Source organism: Juglans microcarpa x Juglans regia, chromosome 3D (assembly GCF_004785595.1).
Source record: "Juglans microcarpa x Juglans regia isolate MS1-56 chromosome 3D, Jm3101_v1.0, whole genome shotgun sequence".
In the NCBI taxonomy this organism is placed as follows: Eukaryota; Viridiplantae; Streptophyta; class Magnoliopsida; order Fagales; family Juglandaceae; genus Juglans; species Juglans microcarpa x Juglans regia.
In genome coordinates, this window is record NC_054598.1 from 34,288,606 (window position 1) to 34,307,049 (window position 18,444).

Consider the following 18,444-nt stretch of genomic DNA (forward strand, 5'->3'; position numbering starts at 1 on the left):
CGGTAGTGACAGAATTCGGAAAATATGCCCTTTATTAGCTTCGTCGAGAAATTTCATAAAAATAAAATTTAGAAATCGATGTAATTAGATGTAAAAAGAATTAATTTACAATTTAATATATATACCACGTTAAAACATATATGAAAGTGAAAACTTGAGTACTGATATACACATCTCATTGTATGACATATTATACAATAATGTTATAAAATGAAAATATTTTATAAAATTATATTATTTTTATAAAATATTTTATAAAAAATAGCCTCTCATTTAAATTATAATTGTATAAAATATTTAAAAAAATATTGTATATAAATCATTTTTTCAAAAATTACTAGTGAGAAGAAATACAAGTACTATATATCTGCAATGATGATGATGATTTAATTTCTAAGTTTTCATCATATTTGATAGACTTTGAAGTACCGTACCCAAGCTGTACCTATATACGGTCAACATCTTACTGTACTAATTCTATTAATGAACTGTGTTCAGATATGAATAGTTTCAGGCTTTCGGAGAGAGCGATAAAGACCCACCATGAATAATGATCATGATGATCTCATCATGATGCTTGATCTGTACGCGCTTAAACATTTTCTCTCCAATAAATGAAAACTCGTAATAATAAAAGATGTCTTTGTTGCAACTTGCAATCTTGGCATGGCCTTGCACGCACTAAAAATAAATAAATAAATATCAAGTTATTTGTAAAGAGAATAATTATTTATATTTATTTTTATAAAAAATAATTTATTATAAATAAACAGTTTTTTGTAGTAAAGTAACGTTAATACTCACGCGTTCAGCAACTAATTAAATAAAGTAATTAGATCAGGTTGATGATTAATTTCAACATGAGGCCATGCATGCATGCAACTCAGTAACATGGCTATACATCTTTATAAATTTGACTTTCCCATGTAAGAGCTGGAAATTAGAAACCTTGATCGAGAAGCTCGATATCCGGAAAAGTCAAGCAATATTGGATAAAAAAAAAAAAAAACAATAATAATTAATGAGCTTATATATGTAATTGAGTAATACTATAGAGAAGTTACTATAACAGTGCATACTTTACACTCACTACACGGCTGCTTCTAGTTCTTTATTTTTTTTTTTTTTAGATTTGAGAGATGTATGGTCTATATGATGCCATATCATATATATAAAATGGTTGTTCCTAACAATGACTGCTATATATATTTATTCTATATAATTTCCTTCTCCCTTCCAATTACAAAGAAATGAAATCCTAGCTAGCTAGCTAGTACTTCAACTCTGCATTAATATTATTGTGACAGATTAATTTATATAATATATATATATAATAGAAAAGGGGAAGGGAGTGTGGCCCGAACATGTGATGAGACTCGTGAAATAAATTATATATTGAAGTGGTAGTAGTACTGTCAGGCCACCTGATCATAGAGTATCAAGAAATATTGTCATTAATTTAATACATTCAGTAAATTAGTTATTTTAAAAAGAGAAGATGCTTGCAAATTGCAATAAAATATATTTATATTTATTTATTTTCAGGCATAGAAAGGAGGGATATTAGGAGATGGTATGGAGAGAACTCGAACGGGTTGACGACACTTTTCTTTTCACACATGGATTTATCATTGGAGTCTGCAATTATGCCCCTCTGTCTCCCTACTCTCCAAATGAAATCTCCCACAATTTTTTAGCTTTCTTTTTGCAATCTTAATTTTAGGCGCGTTGAAAAATTCCACTAATAATTCAAAAAAAAATTATATACATATATAATGGTGTGAACAAATCGAGATAAAAAAAATTAAAAAAATAAAACCTTAAAGTATTTTCATCTAAATTTGGATTTAATTAAAAAAAATATTTGGTTTACAAAGAAATTTCATAAATATAAAGCTTACGAGTTGACGTGGTTTGTTGAAACACGTTATACTATAAATATCTTTTTATTATTTACATCAATTTATAAACTTTTTGTAATTAAAGTTTTCTATCAAGCTAGTTAGCATTTCTCATATTAATCAATCAGAGAAATTGTAAAAAAAATATAGGATGATTCGAGATGAACAAAAACAAACGAAAATGAAATAAAGAAAGTAAGAACATTGATATTAGAGATTATAGTTTTGACAATATATATATATATATATATATATATATGTTTCTCTCCCATTTTGCTAATTCCTTGTTTTTAAAAGAGGACAAAAAAAGACATCATGATGGAGCTAGATAATTATAAGTTTTGTAGGTTTAATTTGTATGAGAAGTGAATCACATTTTTTGTTGGTTTCCAGCTTAATTCATTGCAAGGTCAATTAAATTGTCGATGACATTCATGATGCATTATGATGTCGTGTAATTTTGACATTTCAGATCTAGCTCTATGTTTTGTAATTGCTATGAATTTTGTTTTGTATACGGTTTTCCTCTGCAATAATAAAATAAAAATAAAAAATTCAGCAAATCAACAGCAGGTAGCTAAGAAATTTTAGTACATGAAACGTACTAATTTAATTTGTTTGTGCACGTGGGTTTGATACAGTCTGATAATTACTTAGATACTAGTTTCATACCTAGAAATTTCAGTGAATTAATTTTCTCTGCATTGCATTTGTTTTGGTACGTACGTGATCTGATGGCACTGATCGATATATATATATATATATATATATATATATATATAAATATATACACACATGACTATGAAACGGTCCCGGATGCGTTAGTTTCGGGATGCACCTGACATAATGATTTAAATAAAAAAAAATTTCAAAAATCAGTAACGTATTTGTTTGAGAAAGGAAAATGTAAGGTTAAAGAAAAACAAAAAATAAGATTAAAAAAAAATCTAAACTTCAACAAAGTATCTAACCATGGGGTTATTAAGGGCCTTTTGGTAAAACATGATCCTTCATTAAATTCTACAATGAAGTTATACATCAAATGGACAATGGTCTTAAGGATCTTTTGGTAAAACAGGATCCTTCATTAAATTCTACTGGGAGCTACACGTCAAATTGTCAAGATTTTAAAAGCCTTTTGGTAAAACAGGACTTAACGGAAAAAAAGAAAAGTTATTATTTACAGTTAGATAGCCACTTATTATAATAGAGTAGACATATATATATCGCTAGCTACGAGAAAATTGTTTATTCATGACTAGTTATTTCCAACAAAAATGATTATTTTTTATCAAAGTGAATATATTTTTATTGTAAATAATCGTTATCATCAAAAATAATCTATCACAAATATTTATTTTCTTGTGGATGACGACCAAGACTCATGAAACACCCTAAGAATTAAATAGAACAATATTAATTATGACCAGTAGATCAGCAAAAGCAAAAGCTTTCAAAGGAATCGATATGCATGGCTGTCCTACAATATTAATCCTTCTTTGGTCACATTGATCAGATCAATTAATTGCCATAGCCTGACAGCTATGTTAAGAGGGAAAATGGAGAGAAATAATGGACTGAAATGTTATATATTTCATATTGAACTTGTCAAATAAATAGATGTACAATGAGCTACGTATGGAAAGATTTACAAAAGGTAAGTGGACTAATGTGATTGAGTCCTAAAATTAAGTTAATTACAAGATTTGTGCAAGTCTGGATGTTGTGTATTTTTTGTAAGAGATATGTCAATACTCCCCTCAAGTTGGCACATGGAGATCCGTAATGCCCAATTTGCATGAAAAATGGTGAAAAAGTTCCTGTCCCATGGTTTTGATGAAGATATCTGCAACTTGCTCACTGGAAGAAGTGTGGACAGCTTTGAGGAGGCCCGAGCGGATTTTGTCACGAATAATATAGCAATCAATCTCAATTTGTTTGGTGAATTCATGAAACACAGGATTGTGTGCAATATACAGTGCAGATTGATTGTCACAATGCAAAGTGAAAGGCTCAGGATGAGAGACACCTAGATCAGTAAGAAGCTGTTTTGACCAAGTGAGTTCACAGGTGGTAACAGCCATAGCATGATATTCAGTTTCAACAGAAGAGCGAGCAACTGTACTATGTTTCTTAGGGTGCCATGAGATCGGATTGGTGCCTAACTGAATAAAGTAGCCGGTGGTGGAGCGGCAGGTAGTAGGACAACTGGCTCAATCAGAATCAGTATAAGCTATGATATGTGTACTAGTGGTGGAAGAAAAGAAGATACCTTGGCCAGAGCAGCCTTTGATGTAGCGGAGAACTCTGGTGCTTGTAGTCATGTGGGGAACCCGATGAGCATGCATGAATTGACTGAGGGTGTTGATTGCATAAACAATATCTGGTCTGGTGATGGTCAGATAGATGAGGCGGCCAACAAGTCGACGGTAAAGACCAGGATCAGGGAGGAGGTCACCATCTTGAGTATTAAGCTTCAAATGTTACTCCATAGGAAATAGGGTAGTTTGAGAAACAAGTTGTCCACTGTCAGAGAGAATGTCAAAAGTATATTTGTGCTGATTAAGGAAGATACTTTCGGGAGAGCGACCAACTTCGAGGCCAAGAAAGTACTTCAGGGATCCAAGGTCCTTTGTCTTGAAGTAAGTGGCAAGAATTTTCTTAAAGATCTCAATCTGAGAGAGATCGTTACCAGCAACCAGGATGTCATCAATAAAGTGAGGTTGGTGAAAGTGATGAGAGTGAACAAAAAATGATCTGCCTGAGACGGATGAAAACCTGCATCAAGAAGCACAGAAGTTAGTTTAAAAAACCAGTCCCAGGAGGCTTGTTTGAGGCCATAGAGAGATTTTCTGAGGCGGCAGACGAGGGTCTCCCCCTGAGGATAATATCTGGGTGGTGGGGTCATGTAGACTTCTTCATCAAGATCGCCGTGTAAGAAGGCATTATTGACGTCAAGCTGATGAATAATCCAATTTTTGGTAGCTGCAACTGCCAATAAGCAGGACTGTGGTCATTTTGGCGACCGGAGTAAAAGTCTCATGGTAGTCAAGACCTTTAACCTGAGTGTATCATTTGGCAACAAGTCAAGCTTTGTACCTCTCGATGGAGCCATCAGCTTTGAGTTTGGTTTTGAAAACCCATTTGCACCCAATGGATTTTTTACTAGGAGGAAGAGGCTCAAGAGTCCAGGTGGAATTATCCTCTAAAGCACGAAGCTCAGCAGTTATCGCCTCGTGCTAGTGAGAGTGGCAGATAGCATCAGAATAGCATGGGGGTTCAATACAAGAGATAAGAGCAATCAAATAAGTAATATGAGAGGAAGAAAAATGGGAATATGAAAGGAAAGAAAACAAAGAGCAGTACCTGAAGCCGGTGAAGCAAGTGTAGATTGGATGAGCTCTGCATGTAAGGTGGGACAAATATAGTCATGAAGGTAGGCAGGATGAGTGCTAGTGCGGCGAGGGCGAGGTGCTGTTGGAGATGTATTGGATAAGGTCATGGGGGTCGGGAAATCAAGAGAGTTAGGGGAGTCAGGAGGAGCCGAAGGATTAGGCGAGTCAGGAGAGGGAGACACAAGAGGGTCAGGGACAGGAAGATGAATGAGAGGAGCGAGAAGAAAGGGAGTGGCAGGAAGATCTTGAAAAGGGAAAGTTTGTTCATGGAATGTGACATCTCGAGAGTAGAAGAAGAACTGAGTATTGAGATTGTAGAGCTTGTAGGCTTTATGTGTGCTTGGGTAGCCAAGAAATACACATTTGGTGGCACGGGGAGAAAACTTGTTACGCTGAGCGCTGAGAGTTTGTGCATAACAAAGATAACCAAATACATGAAGATGATCATAGTTGGGTGGTTTATTGAACATAATTTTCAAAAGGGGATTTGTTTTGGAGAGTGCAACTAGGGGTGCGGTTGATGAGGTAGGCTGCGATGAGGACACAATCACCCCAAAAAGATAGAGGCAAGTGTGCTTGAAAGCGAAGGTTACGAGCAACATTTAGAAGATGCTGGTGTTTACGCTCTACAACACCATTTTGTTGTGGAGTTTCGACACAGGTACGTTCATGAATGATATCGTGTTGGTGTAGGTATGTTTGAAATTGATTGGAAAGAAATTCTTGTCCATTATCAGTTCTAATAATTTTGACGGTAGTGTTGAACTGATTACGGACGAGAGCGAAAAAATGCATTAAATAGGTGTAAGCTTCAGATTTAAAATGCATAAGATATATCCATGTAGTGTGAGAAAAATCATCAACAATTGTGAGAAAATAATGAGCTCCACATAGAGATGTGATGCGATAATCACCCCAAATATCACAAAATATACGATTAAAACTACAATCACATTATTCTTGGCATTAAGGGCTCTGGTCATGACTTTTTGTTATTTGAGATAGTTGTCACATGTGAGAAGGCCATTGACGAGAATTAAACTAGGGGAATCCGAATGGTAAAAAAGATAAGAGGAGGGAATTGGTGGCGTGTTGGTGTCGGCCGTGGCAAAATGGTTGGATCTTTTTCTTTAGGCTGATACCATGTTAAGAGGAAAAAATGGAGAGAAATAATAAACTGAAATGTTATATATTTCGTATTGAGCTTGTCAAATAAATAGATGTACGATGAGCTACGTATGGAAAGATTCACAAAAGGCAAGTGGACTAATGTGATTGAGTCCTAAAATTAAGCTAATTACAAGATTTGTGCAAGTCTAGATGATGTGTATTTTTTGCAAGAGATTTGTCAATAAGCTACTACAATTCTGCTGGATAGTTGACAAAATGCATGCTAGCTTTTACTTATAATTTGCAATTCTGTTTATTTACGTATATAAAACGTCATCGATCGTTGATATGAAAATGTTTCGAAAAAATATTAATATTTTAATTTTTGTTGTAATTAGAATACATGGTGATCTTGAGATAAACAATTTGTTTAAGCGCCAACTTGTTAATAGTAAAATAGGCAAAAGTCTACGAGATTTGTGTAACTTGAAAAAGAGACCATTTCAGCCATTCTTAAGTGTGAAAGTATATTTGGCAAAGCTCGAAAAGGGTGTCACTTGCCCCCATAGGAAAGTAGGTCGTATCTTCCCACAACCTCGATCGGCCACCATGCCAATGCATGTGGGCAGTACTTTTCCTTCGTCTAGAAAAGTGTTTGGTTTTGGTCATACCGTACCAAAATGAATAATATTAACCTCGACGATCAACATGCATGCAGCTTGGCCAAAAGATTAAAAAAATAAATGGAAAAAGAAATAGGAAAAAGATATTTATAATAATAAATTATATAATTGCTGCATAATTATTTTAAAAAAATGAATAAAATATGAGATCTATATAAAAAAATTAATTTTTAAATAATAGATTTAATTCTTTTTTAAAATAATTACATAATATTTATACATTTCATAATTATATATATAATGAATCAAAAAATAAGCATGATCTTTCTTTTTGAGTGAAAGAAAAATTGAAAAAGAGCAAAAGTCAAGTCATGCAGGCGTAAGCAGCTAAGCAAAATGCTATGCCATGACAACGGTTGAGATGTGAACCTCCTTTATTTATTATAATCTTTCTGTAGAGAGAGAAAGAGAGAGAGGCATATGGTCATCCTTTCGTATTTGCATGAGGCCCATGACGCGGTTTGGGAGCTGCGAGACAGAGAAGCAACAGCTGGTGATATGAATATCTATGGGATGGGGGCAATATCCATTCGCTCACTGTTAAGATCAGTAAGACTGGGGGTGGGTTTCGAGTATCATTTCGTTTTCATAAATTAATGCACGCTTTCATATATATATATATATATTTTTTTTTTTTAAATTTTCATCAGAGCCAACTTCAGATCCTGGAAGTTGCCTTTGACAGAATCCTATGTTTCTTTACTTACCCTACATTATTGCACAAATCAAACATAAGACATGACGTTCCCAAAATAGATAGAACATCATGCATATAAAATACTAATAATATCTGTACAAAATATCACGACTCTCAGTGATTATATCAAAATTACCCATATGCCTACAGCCTATATATGTATATATATATATATATGAATGTTGTCCTGATCGATCGACTCTCAACTTTTTTTATTGCAGTTTTGTTGGGGTGTCAACTGGGGAGGGGAAGACTTGTTGTGTAAGTCAGAAACTCCAAAAAAAGAACTGTAATTTATTATATATGTTTCATAAAATGAACAGTATAGATACCATATATATATATATATGTATATATATATATATATATTCATTCTCAGTGAAATCTAAAAGATTCATTTTACTTTTTATTCTTATAGTCAGACAAGCACCTCAAGCATGCTCTGAACAATTTTCCTAGCCAGAAAGTCAGAAAAATATTAGTGTCATTGTCCCGATATAATTGCATTACAACTATAAATTTTGATGAAGCACGCCACAAATGACACATGCATTTTTTGAGGTCATCCAAGATGATCTTCTACAGATCAAGTGCTGACATCGATTATTTTACTTTGGTTAACAATTACATGGCTCATGACTGATTCAAAGTTGTTCAAAACTCAAACATGCGAAGTGGTGATTCATGAACTACTGGTAAACAAAAAATATATATATATATATCCCTGCCCAAAGTAATATATCAGATCCCTCTTATAATATATTCCCCATCTTTTCTTAATAGAAATATTAGTAATGGCAGGCATCTAAAGTAACCTTTACCTTGATAGGCAAATAGTCATTTTTTTTCAAGAAATTACTTCAGGGATGGGAATATATATAGTTTTGATTTTAATACAGTTGAAAACATCTGTCACCCATTTTCATAATTCATGTCCATATGTTGAGAACCTTATTACTGTGCATTGACTAGCTAGCAGGATCTTCTGCTTAAAAAACTCAAACCCCCCCATCTATAAATAGCAATCTTTTCTCCTCAAAGTTCAGTCCCTACATTTCTTTCCTTACTTTCAGAACAAGAAAAAGGAAAAAAGTTGCCTACAACAAACCAAAGAGCTAGGTAGAGAGACTTCTCCAACACACTTTCTCCACCAACGTACGTATTGATTCCAGAACACCCTTTGTTCACCAAAGCATTGATTGATTGTTGCAGCTTTCAACAAATGGTGAAGACAGAGCAGAAGAATCATCCAGATCCAATATCAAAACCATTGCCATCAACATCTACATCAACATCAGCATCAGCATCAGCATCAGCAAGCAAAAAGAAGAAATACAAGGGAGTGAGAATGAGGAGTTGGGGTTCATGGGTATCTGAGATTAGAGCACCAAATCAAAAAACAAGAATATGGTTGGGCTCTTATTCCACACCAGAAGCAGCAGCCAGAGCCTATGATGCTGCACTTCTATGCCTTAAAGGCTCTTCAGCAAATCTCAACTTCCCCATCACATCCTCTAATCACATTCCTGATCAAGATACCATTATGTCACCAAAGTCCATCCAAAGAGTGGCTGCAGCTGCTGCCAATAGTTTCATGGCAGATGCTCCCACCCCTCCATCTCCTCCTCCTCCCTCATCCTCATCATTAGTCTCATCTCCATCCATGTCCTCATCTCCGTCGGATCAACTCGACGATGATCATGTCTCACTGATGTCATCCTTTGAGGTCAATGAGCCAATGGCCACGATGGAATCCTGGTATAACTTGGACGGCCTACAATCACCAAAATTCATCGATCAAATGCTTAATGGTGCCTTGTTTGATCCACCACTAGTGTTTGATGATCTGTATGAAGAAAGCGATATTCGTCTGTGGAGCTTCTGCTGATGATCAGGAGAAAAAAGGGAAAAAAACAAATCAAGCCAACCCATATCATTCATTCTTTTGTCCATTCATATTCATTGATGATCTTCGCTTACTGCCTGAAGACATTGCTGACAGTGACCAAAATTCATTTCTTAGTGTATTTTGAATTAGGAGAGTTAAAACTCATGGGGAGTGAGACATTTTTTGGACTCTCCCCTGTGGTTTTCAATATTGTTAAGAATGTGTATGATTCATGCAAAGTTCCTCATATTAGTATTATTCATGTGGTTTATATTGTAATGAAATAATAGGAAGAAAATCTTAATTTTATCAGTGCCCCTTGTTGGCTTTCTCTATTCTCTGTCTCTTTCTTTCTTTCTTTCTTATTTAATTTAATCTCTGTAAAACATGCTGTTTTATACAGAACTTACTGTTTCAGGCACTTTTTGGAGTGTGGGAACCCATTTATTTTACAGAGAGATGTCAGATTTGTCTATCTTCCTGGGAACAAATTGCAGAGTTATGTGGAAACTCGAAACCATCTGAGCGACTTTTTTTGTCAAGGACTTACCCCTTAGCTCGCTCGAACGGTCATGGATTGTTGTAAAAATCCCAGTCTTACAACCTTGAATCTTATTTTTTCTAATTGGTAGGTCAAAATCTTGATGTTCTACTACATTCTTGTGATTTTGTAACCTTTTCTGTTGGCTTGGAGGGTTTAGGACTTGCCCACAACGATAAGCAGACAAAGATGGAAATGAGTTGAAATCTTTCTGAGAAGTTCTAAAAACCAAGTATTTGGTATATTAAGCATTTAATTCTTGACATAATTTGATACTTAATTCAATATTAATAGTTTTTATTACTGGAATTTTGGCTCTAGTTTCTTAAAAAAACTTTGTGCTTTGGCTTTAGCATTTCTGCTAAGATTCGAAGTGGACACGCAATTATATGAGCAGAAGAATATCACATGTATACGGAAACTATATGGGCGGCATTGTTTATATTGAGAAGAATGCCTGGTCAAGTGTAAGAAGTACTGTTGGTCAAAGCCAAGATAGCACATGACCTGTCTGTCCTGCATGTTGTGCTTGTGGATGAGGGGAGGGGGCATGGGGTCTCATCTCCACTCTCTGCCATTTACATTGTATTTGGTCTCTTCAATGTGTTAAGTTGTATGGGCCACACTCACTACTGTGGGAAAATTGCAGAAAACAGTGTTTTAGATTGAAGTGTAGTGTGCGTGACAAGGAGAGTTTTTAGGAAGGAAAACCATTCTGTTGGTTGCAAAAGCAGAACCTGAATGAATAAGCCATATTTGGAACCTTAACATGCTACTGTTGGGCCTACATTGGATCATGGTCCCACGACGAACATGCTTCTGGTATTTCAGCACATGATGGCAAAAATCCAATTTCCTCATGAGATTGAAGAGGATCAAAGACACTTCATGTGATATCAAAGCATCAATATATATATGCATAAGTCTTTCCAGATTTCATAGTTTTTGCACAATTATTGTTATTATGTTGTCGACACTTAAACACTTTTTGTTTCATCTGTAAATGGTCTGAACCAATTAGTTAAGAAGGTAATGCTATTTTCTTCTTCTTTTTTGTGTTTTTTAAAGAAAAAATTGGTGAAAGATGTTGCTAGATGCTCATCTGCATATGCTTTATATATTGATTTTAAAGAAGATCTGTGCAAATAATGAAGATACAGTACAAGTCAGATCCAACATACAGCGTGAGTGTAATGATCCAGGTTTGGCTCTATTAAGACAGAAATAAGCTTGATTGATAATTAATTAATTAATTGTTGAGTAATTATTTCACACAAACCAAAAAACATAAGCTCTTTTATCATGCATGTCTTGAATATTCTAATATTAAAATCTCTTGTGACTAACATTTTAAAAAACATTTTAAAACATTTTTTTTTTTTTTTGTATCCAAAGAGATATTGAAATAAAGTTTTATAAATTGAGGTGACTTGATATATAAATTAAATTTATTTTATAATATATATATATATATTTAGAAGTAATAAGAAGTTTTATTGAATAAGTAAATAGGCATAGTAAAAGTACATTAGAAGTAAACAAGAGAAAACTCCTAAATACAAAGTAGGAACTAGTAGAAGCTAAAAGAAAATCATGAAAATTATCCTAATTTAGAACAAGAACATTTGCCCAAAGATATAAAATTCAAAAGAAAAACTCTCTAATTCCTACTAACGAATGTTCTCTATCTTCAAAACACCGCTTATTCATTTCCAACTATAAACACCACATCAGAGATAAATGAATCATATTCCAAATAGCAGCAATATGATAACTACTCTTAATGCATTTCCAACAAGCCAAAAGATCCTAATTAGGCTCTTAGAAAGGAATTTTACTTTCTAAGAGAGGTAGATTAGTGTTATTAAAGCACTTGATGGGCAGCATTCTTATGCATCTTCTAAGAGTGCTTAAAAAGCCTCGTAGTGTACTTCACAAGCTTAATCAGATTTCTGCAGATTTCTTATGGGATAGTAAAGATAGTAAGGGAAAAAATAAATGGGTGGCCTGGGATAAAGTTTGCAGGCCTACGGAAGAAGATGGGCTAGGACTACGAAAAATAGAAGACATGGAGAAAACTCTTCATATGAAATTTGTGTGACAGCTCCTATACAGTAATTCGGTTTGGGCCAGCTTTTTCTATGCCAAATATTCTAATATAAACCACCCTTTCTTAATTGATCACAGGTACGTCCTACGAATCTAGCTTCTGGAAGGCCTTAAAACCATTGTTGAAAATGGTTATTAGGGATTCCATATGGATTATTAATGAATGTAACATCTCCTTCTAGTTTGAAAACTGGTCGTCTGGTGTTCTGGGTGAAATATCAGATATCACTAATCCTTCTTTGTATGTAAGCAAGGTTTATTATGAGAGATGGGGAAATTGGGATAAAATACAAGAGTTAGTGGAGAATACCCTTACTGAAAATCTGAAATTACAAAATATCAAGATTGATACTGGTCCCAATATTCTGATATAGAGAGCTAAACAAAATGGTAATTTCTCTACATCTTCATCTTGGAATTACATTTGCGACCACAATGAGATTTTGGAGTGAACTAAATGGACATAACATTCTCTACTACCTCAAAAAATCTCTTCTTTTATGTGGAGAGGTATGAACAACAGCCTGCCTCTTGATAAAAATATTATGAAATTAAATATCTCTATGGTATCGAAATGTGAACGTTGTAAAGTGGCTTCTTGTGAGTCCTTGGATCATACTCTTCTGATGTGTGAGATTTCCACATATGTTTGGACGGTATTTGAATATACTCTAGGACTGAATACTGGGCCTACTCGTACATGGGGGAAAAATACACTAGTGGTTATCTAAGGCTCGGGCGGTCTCTCAGATCAACAGGGTGATCTATATTCTATCGTCTATTATCAGTTGGTTTCTCTGGATTTTCAGATGCCACATGGAGGGAATGGTGCCTCAAGGGAGTAAGTAGACAATAAAATCAAATACTTCCTAGCTCAAGTCTTATATACCGAATCAAATAAAAAGTTCATCAAGGCTTCAGATAGTGTTATCTTACAGCAACTCGGCTTACGGTCTATGCTTATCAGGAAAAATGAAGTTCAATTTCTGCAGTGGATGCGACCTACACAAAACTTTATGAAACTGAATATGGATGGTAGTAGCATCGAGAACCCAGGAAGAAGCAGAGGTGCAGGATTCTTAGAAATACAAAGGGTCATATGATTTGTGATTTTACCAAATATTACGGCATTCGCTCAAATAATATTGCTGAGATACGAGCATTTTTGGATGGGCTGATCATGTGTGAACGAATAAATATAACTCATGTTAAAGTGGAAACTGATTCTAAACTTGTGGCTCAATGGTGGGATAAAGTTGGGTATGTCCCGTAAAAGAGTCAGGCTTACTAGAAACAAGCTAAAACGATGGCGAGCTAGATGTTGATACGAATCTCCCACTCTTATCAAGAAACGAATCACGTAGTCCATAGACTTGTCAAATTGGGTTTTAGTGGAAATGAGGCTTTTTTTTTGTCCACTCACAGCCTACCGAAAGACATTCTGAGAGCTATTCATAGGGATAAAACTGGTTTACACGTTCTCCGTAAAAATAATAGGTTTGGTTACAGTTTTTTTTTTACTGGCCTTTTATTTTATTTTGATTTATCTTTATTATTTGTTGCTTTTGTTATTTTTTTAGTTTGGATGCTTTTGTTCTAATGTACGTACGGTATAGTGTTTAGTTAGTTTGGATGCCTGGGTTTGGTTTTCTAGTTAGTTTTGAATATGTGTAACCCTCAGGTGTCAAGATGTAACAGTAAAAAAGTATGAAGTGGTAGAATAATTCCTTTGTTTGCATTGATTAGAATATAAAGAGTTTACATAATAAAATGATAAGTACAACAAAGAATATGTACAAAGGATATGTGCTATAGTTACAAACTTTATCTAATATCTTTTGTTCCTATATTTTCTGAACTGAGGAGCTGGAACTGATCTTTAGTTGGTTACTATGTTGATAAGTCTTGAGTCGTGGCAATTGTTTGAGTCTAAGTAGGATCTTTAACATGCCCCTTCAAGCTCATGAGAGGTGCAACAACCATGAGTTTGTCTTTGAGAATTAGAAACCTCTCAGCAGTAAAGCCCTTGGTGAAAATATCAGCCACTGCTCATTAGTGGAAATGTAATTAGTTACAATATCTTTATGAAGAACCTTCTCCCTAATGAAATGATAACTTCAATATATTTAGTCCTTGCATGGAAAATTGGGTTAGAAGCTAATGCAATAGCACCCAAATTGTCGCACCATAGACGACGAGGAGCAGTTAAGTTGATCTGTAATTCCTTTAATAACATCCTTAACCAATATAATTCAGCTGTTGCAATAGCCATAGAGCGATATTCTGTCTCTGTACTTGACCTGGACACCACAAATTGTTTCTTAACTTGCTAAGAAATCAAATTTTGACCAAGGAAAATACTGTAGCCATTGGTAGACTTGCGAACAACTAGATCTCCTGTCCAATCTGAATCACGAAAGGCTTCTAAATGGAGTGGTCCTTGTGTAAGGTAGAGTCCAAAATCTGTTGTACCCTTCAAATATCTCAATACACGTTTGGCTGCAGTGAAATGTGTAGTGGTAGGACAATGTAGAAATTGACATAGTTGATTGACAGAGTAAGATATATCAGGTCTTGTCAATGTACAATACTACATAGCCCCAACTATATGTCTAAATTGTGTTGGATCAAGCAGTGGATCTCAATCAAACTTGGTGAGTTTCTTACTTGATGTACAAGGTGCAGCATAAGGTTTAGCCCCCACTATATTTACTCTATCCAGCAAATCTACGACGTATTTGGCTTGATTAAGATGAATCCCCTTGTTATCTAGATGAACATGGATGCCAAGGAAGTAGGACAAGTCACCAAGATCTTTCATTTTGAACTTAGTTTATAGACTGCCAATTAACTCAGTAATCCTTGTTAAATGAGTTCCCGTGACAATAATATCATCCACATAAATGAGAATGAAGATATGAACATCAGATTAATGAAGCATAGACCAATGAGTTGCCAACCAAAGAACATGTAAATTCATGGTTAAGAAGAGTTTGAGTTAACCTATGGAACCAAGCATGAGGAGCTTGTTTAAGCCCATAGAGAGCATTGGTGAGTTTACACACATGATTAGGCAGCTTTTTGTCAATGAACCCAATAGGTTGCTCCATAAATACTTCTTCATTTAGGTATCCATGCAAGAAAGTATTGGATACATCAAGTTGCTTAATTGGCCAACCATTGGTGACAATAAGGGATAATAAAAGTCGAATTGTAAAAGGCTTAATAACAAGACTAAAGATGTATGTGTAGTCAATTTCATCTCACTGCTCAAACCCTTTGGCTACTAATCTAGCCTTATACCTTTCAATGGTGCCATCAAGCTTTTGCTTCTGCTTAAATACCTATTTATTTCTTATAACATTTCTATCTTGTGGTCTTGGATAGAGGGACCAAGTTCCATCTTCCTGCAAGGCTTGAAACTCATTTTCCATAGAAGCAAACCATTTAGGATCTGACATAGCTTGGGCAAAGGTGTGAGGCTCACGAGGTAATTTGGCAACCAACATTACTTTTAATGGATTCCTAATGGATTTGGCAGAGAGACAAAGGTGGTAGTTTGGGAATTCTTTTGGTTTAAGATTTCTTGTCATGGATCAAGTTATGATATGGGGTGAGCTTATTGCTAGCTGTGAAAGTCTTTGAACAAGAGAGGTTTCAGCAGTTGGTTGAGATGGTTCAGCAACTGGTTAAGATGATGATTCAATAGTGGAAAGGAGGTGATTTTCTGTTTACTAAGTAGGAGAGGCAGGTGCTAAAGGTTCAGTATCCAATTCAAGGGTTGAGATACTCTATAGATTGGATTGTGTAGGTTCTATGGGTGCAAGAGAGTTTGGTGGAGTCTGTATGATTTGTTCCTGAGCTAATGGTGTTAAGAGAGAGGCACTGAGATGGTCAGAGGTAGTATTTATTGAATAAAAATGAGAAGGTAAAAGAACAAACCTCTTTGGGAAAATGCTTCTCGAGCAGAAGCTGTAGATGCAAGTTGATCCTGTGCTGGGAACCTTAGCTCATCAAACACCACATGCCTTGAGATATACACTCTATATGAGACTAAATCGAGACATTTGTAACCATTTTGATTTGAACAGTAGAAACAATAACCCAGAAAGACACATTGTTTGCTTTGAAACTCTAGTTCGTGCTTGTTATATGGTCTTAGCAATGGATAGCAAGCACAACCAAAGATCTTGAGGGTGGTGTAGTCTGGTTCTTGATGAAATAGCTTAGTGAAAAGTGATGAAAATTTAAGTGTGGCTGTTGGCAACCTATTTATCAAATAGACAGCAATACGAATAGCTTCAACCCAATAAGTCATAGGTAGATGAGATTGCTCCAAAAGACTGTCTCGTTTGTTTTTAGGAAACTTCTCAACTCATCTCATATAATCATTACAACTTTTTCAAATTTCCATACAAAATAAAATAAACAATTAAACTTTTTCAAATCTCAAAACAAAAATAATATTAAAAAATATATTCTAACAATATTATAATCAACTTTTGACTTTCATCTCAACTCATCTCATCTCATCCTTAAAAACAAACGAGGCCCGTCCAGTTTTGATAAAATGTCTATATTTTTTTTCAGCTATTCCATTCTGTTGGGATGTATGTGAGTAGGTTAGTCTATGGTAAATTCCATAATCAGCAAGGTACTTAGTGAACTGAGTTGATGTATACTCTCTTCCACCATCTATTTGGAGTTGTTTAATTTTGGCTGAAAAGAGATTTGCAGTCATACACTTAAATTTGACAAATGTCTAAAATGCCTCGAATTTGTATTTTAATGGAAAGAACCAAAAGTAACAAGAGTAGTCATTAATAAAGAGTGCATAAAACTCGTAATCATTTATTGACAAAATAGGTGGTCCATACATCACTATGAACAAGTTCTGAAGTAGACTATAAGACTCGAGTAGATGCAGAAAAAGGAAGTTGTTTGCTTTTTGCAATTTGACATGAATTACACAAAAACTTATTTAGACTTGAGCTGGACATAGGCAACTGTTTGTTCTTAACAAGGTGTTGTAAAACTTAAGAGTTTGGATGCCCCAATCTGTTATGCCAAACTGCTGCAGAAGTCCTTATTCCCAATAATGCCATGTGTGCTTTGGTTTTATTTTCGTCCAGAAGGTTCAGCTACACAGGATACAAACCACCTCTACTGGCCCCGTGCAGAAGGATCTTCCTGATAAGGTTGTCCTTCACAACAAAAAGAGTGTCGGTTAGTTTAAAATAACAATTATAAATCCCGATAGAATTTATTGATGGAGAGGAGGTTAATTGATGCCTTAGGACAATGTAAAATATCATTAAGATGGCAAAAGGAATTTTTAGAATTAAATGTAGAAGAACTTGTGTGAGCAATGTAAAGTCCACTATAATTGCCTACTGCAACTATATCATTTCCTTGGTATGGTTGTTGCAAGATTAGCTTATTCAAGTATGCATGAATATGGTTGTTAGCTTCACTATCCACAAGCCATTCTTCATTGTCTTCATGCATATAATTTGATTAGGCAACTATAGCAGCAAGTTTACTTGGTGGATGAAGACCTTGGAATGCATAGTCCATGCGGTAGAAGTAATCAAGAGTCTGATGATTGTTTCTACCACATATTTGGCAAGGGACACGGCTAGTGATAGTAGTGTTTTGTCTAGGATTTTGATTACTTTGGGCTGCAGGATGATAATTCTTCTTTGAGTCTAATCCTTTGTTTGCAGGAGAGTAATTGTGCTGGTTGCGCTGTAAGGTGCTTCCATACTTCTGCTTATTTGTTGGCTTCTGTGAGTAAAGAGCAAAGGAGCCACTTTCATATGAGTTGTTTTGATTATCCAACATCTATTCAAAACTGAGCAATTCCGACTGAAATTCCTCCAAGGTCATAGAGGTTTCCCTTGTAACAAAAGAAAAAGAGGTCACAAAAGTATTGTATTGAGAGTTGAGGCCTCCTACAATGTATGAGATCAAGTCTTAATCTTCTACTGGCTGACAATGATAGCCAATTGATTAGCAAGGGACTTTGCAGCATTCACAACCTCGGCACAAGTTTTATTCCCTTGGCGAAGATTTTGCAATTGGCGACACAAATGATTGACGCGAGATCGACATGGAGAG

At 35.0% G+C, this 18,444-nt stretch overlaps 1 protein-coding gene across 1 annotated transcript; it reads left to right on the forward strand.

Moving 5' to 3' along the window:
• The first annotated feature begins 8,743 nt into the window (after positions 1–8,743).
• Positions 8,744–9,986, forward strand: LOC121254090 (ethylene-responsive transcription factor ERF014-like). Its single transcript, XM_041154054.1, has one exon. It carries the CDS (start codon positions 9,009–9,011, stop codon positions 9,672–9,674), a length of 666 nt encoding a protein of 221 aa, XP_041009988.1. The 5' UTR covers positions 8,744–9,008; the 3' UTR covers positions 9,675–9,986.
• Positions 9,987–18,444: the final 8,458 nt, after the last annotated feature.

Coding starts and splice junctions, on each gene's coding strand:
- LOC121254090 (XM_041154054.1), top strand. CDS start 9,009: ATGGTGAAGACAGAGCAGAAGAATCATCCAGATCCAATATCAAAACCA.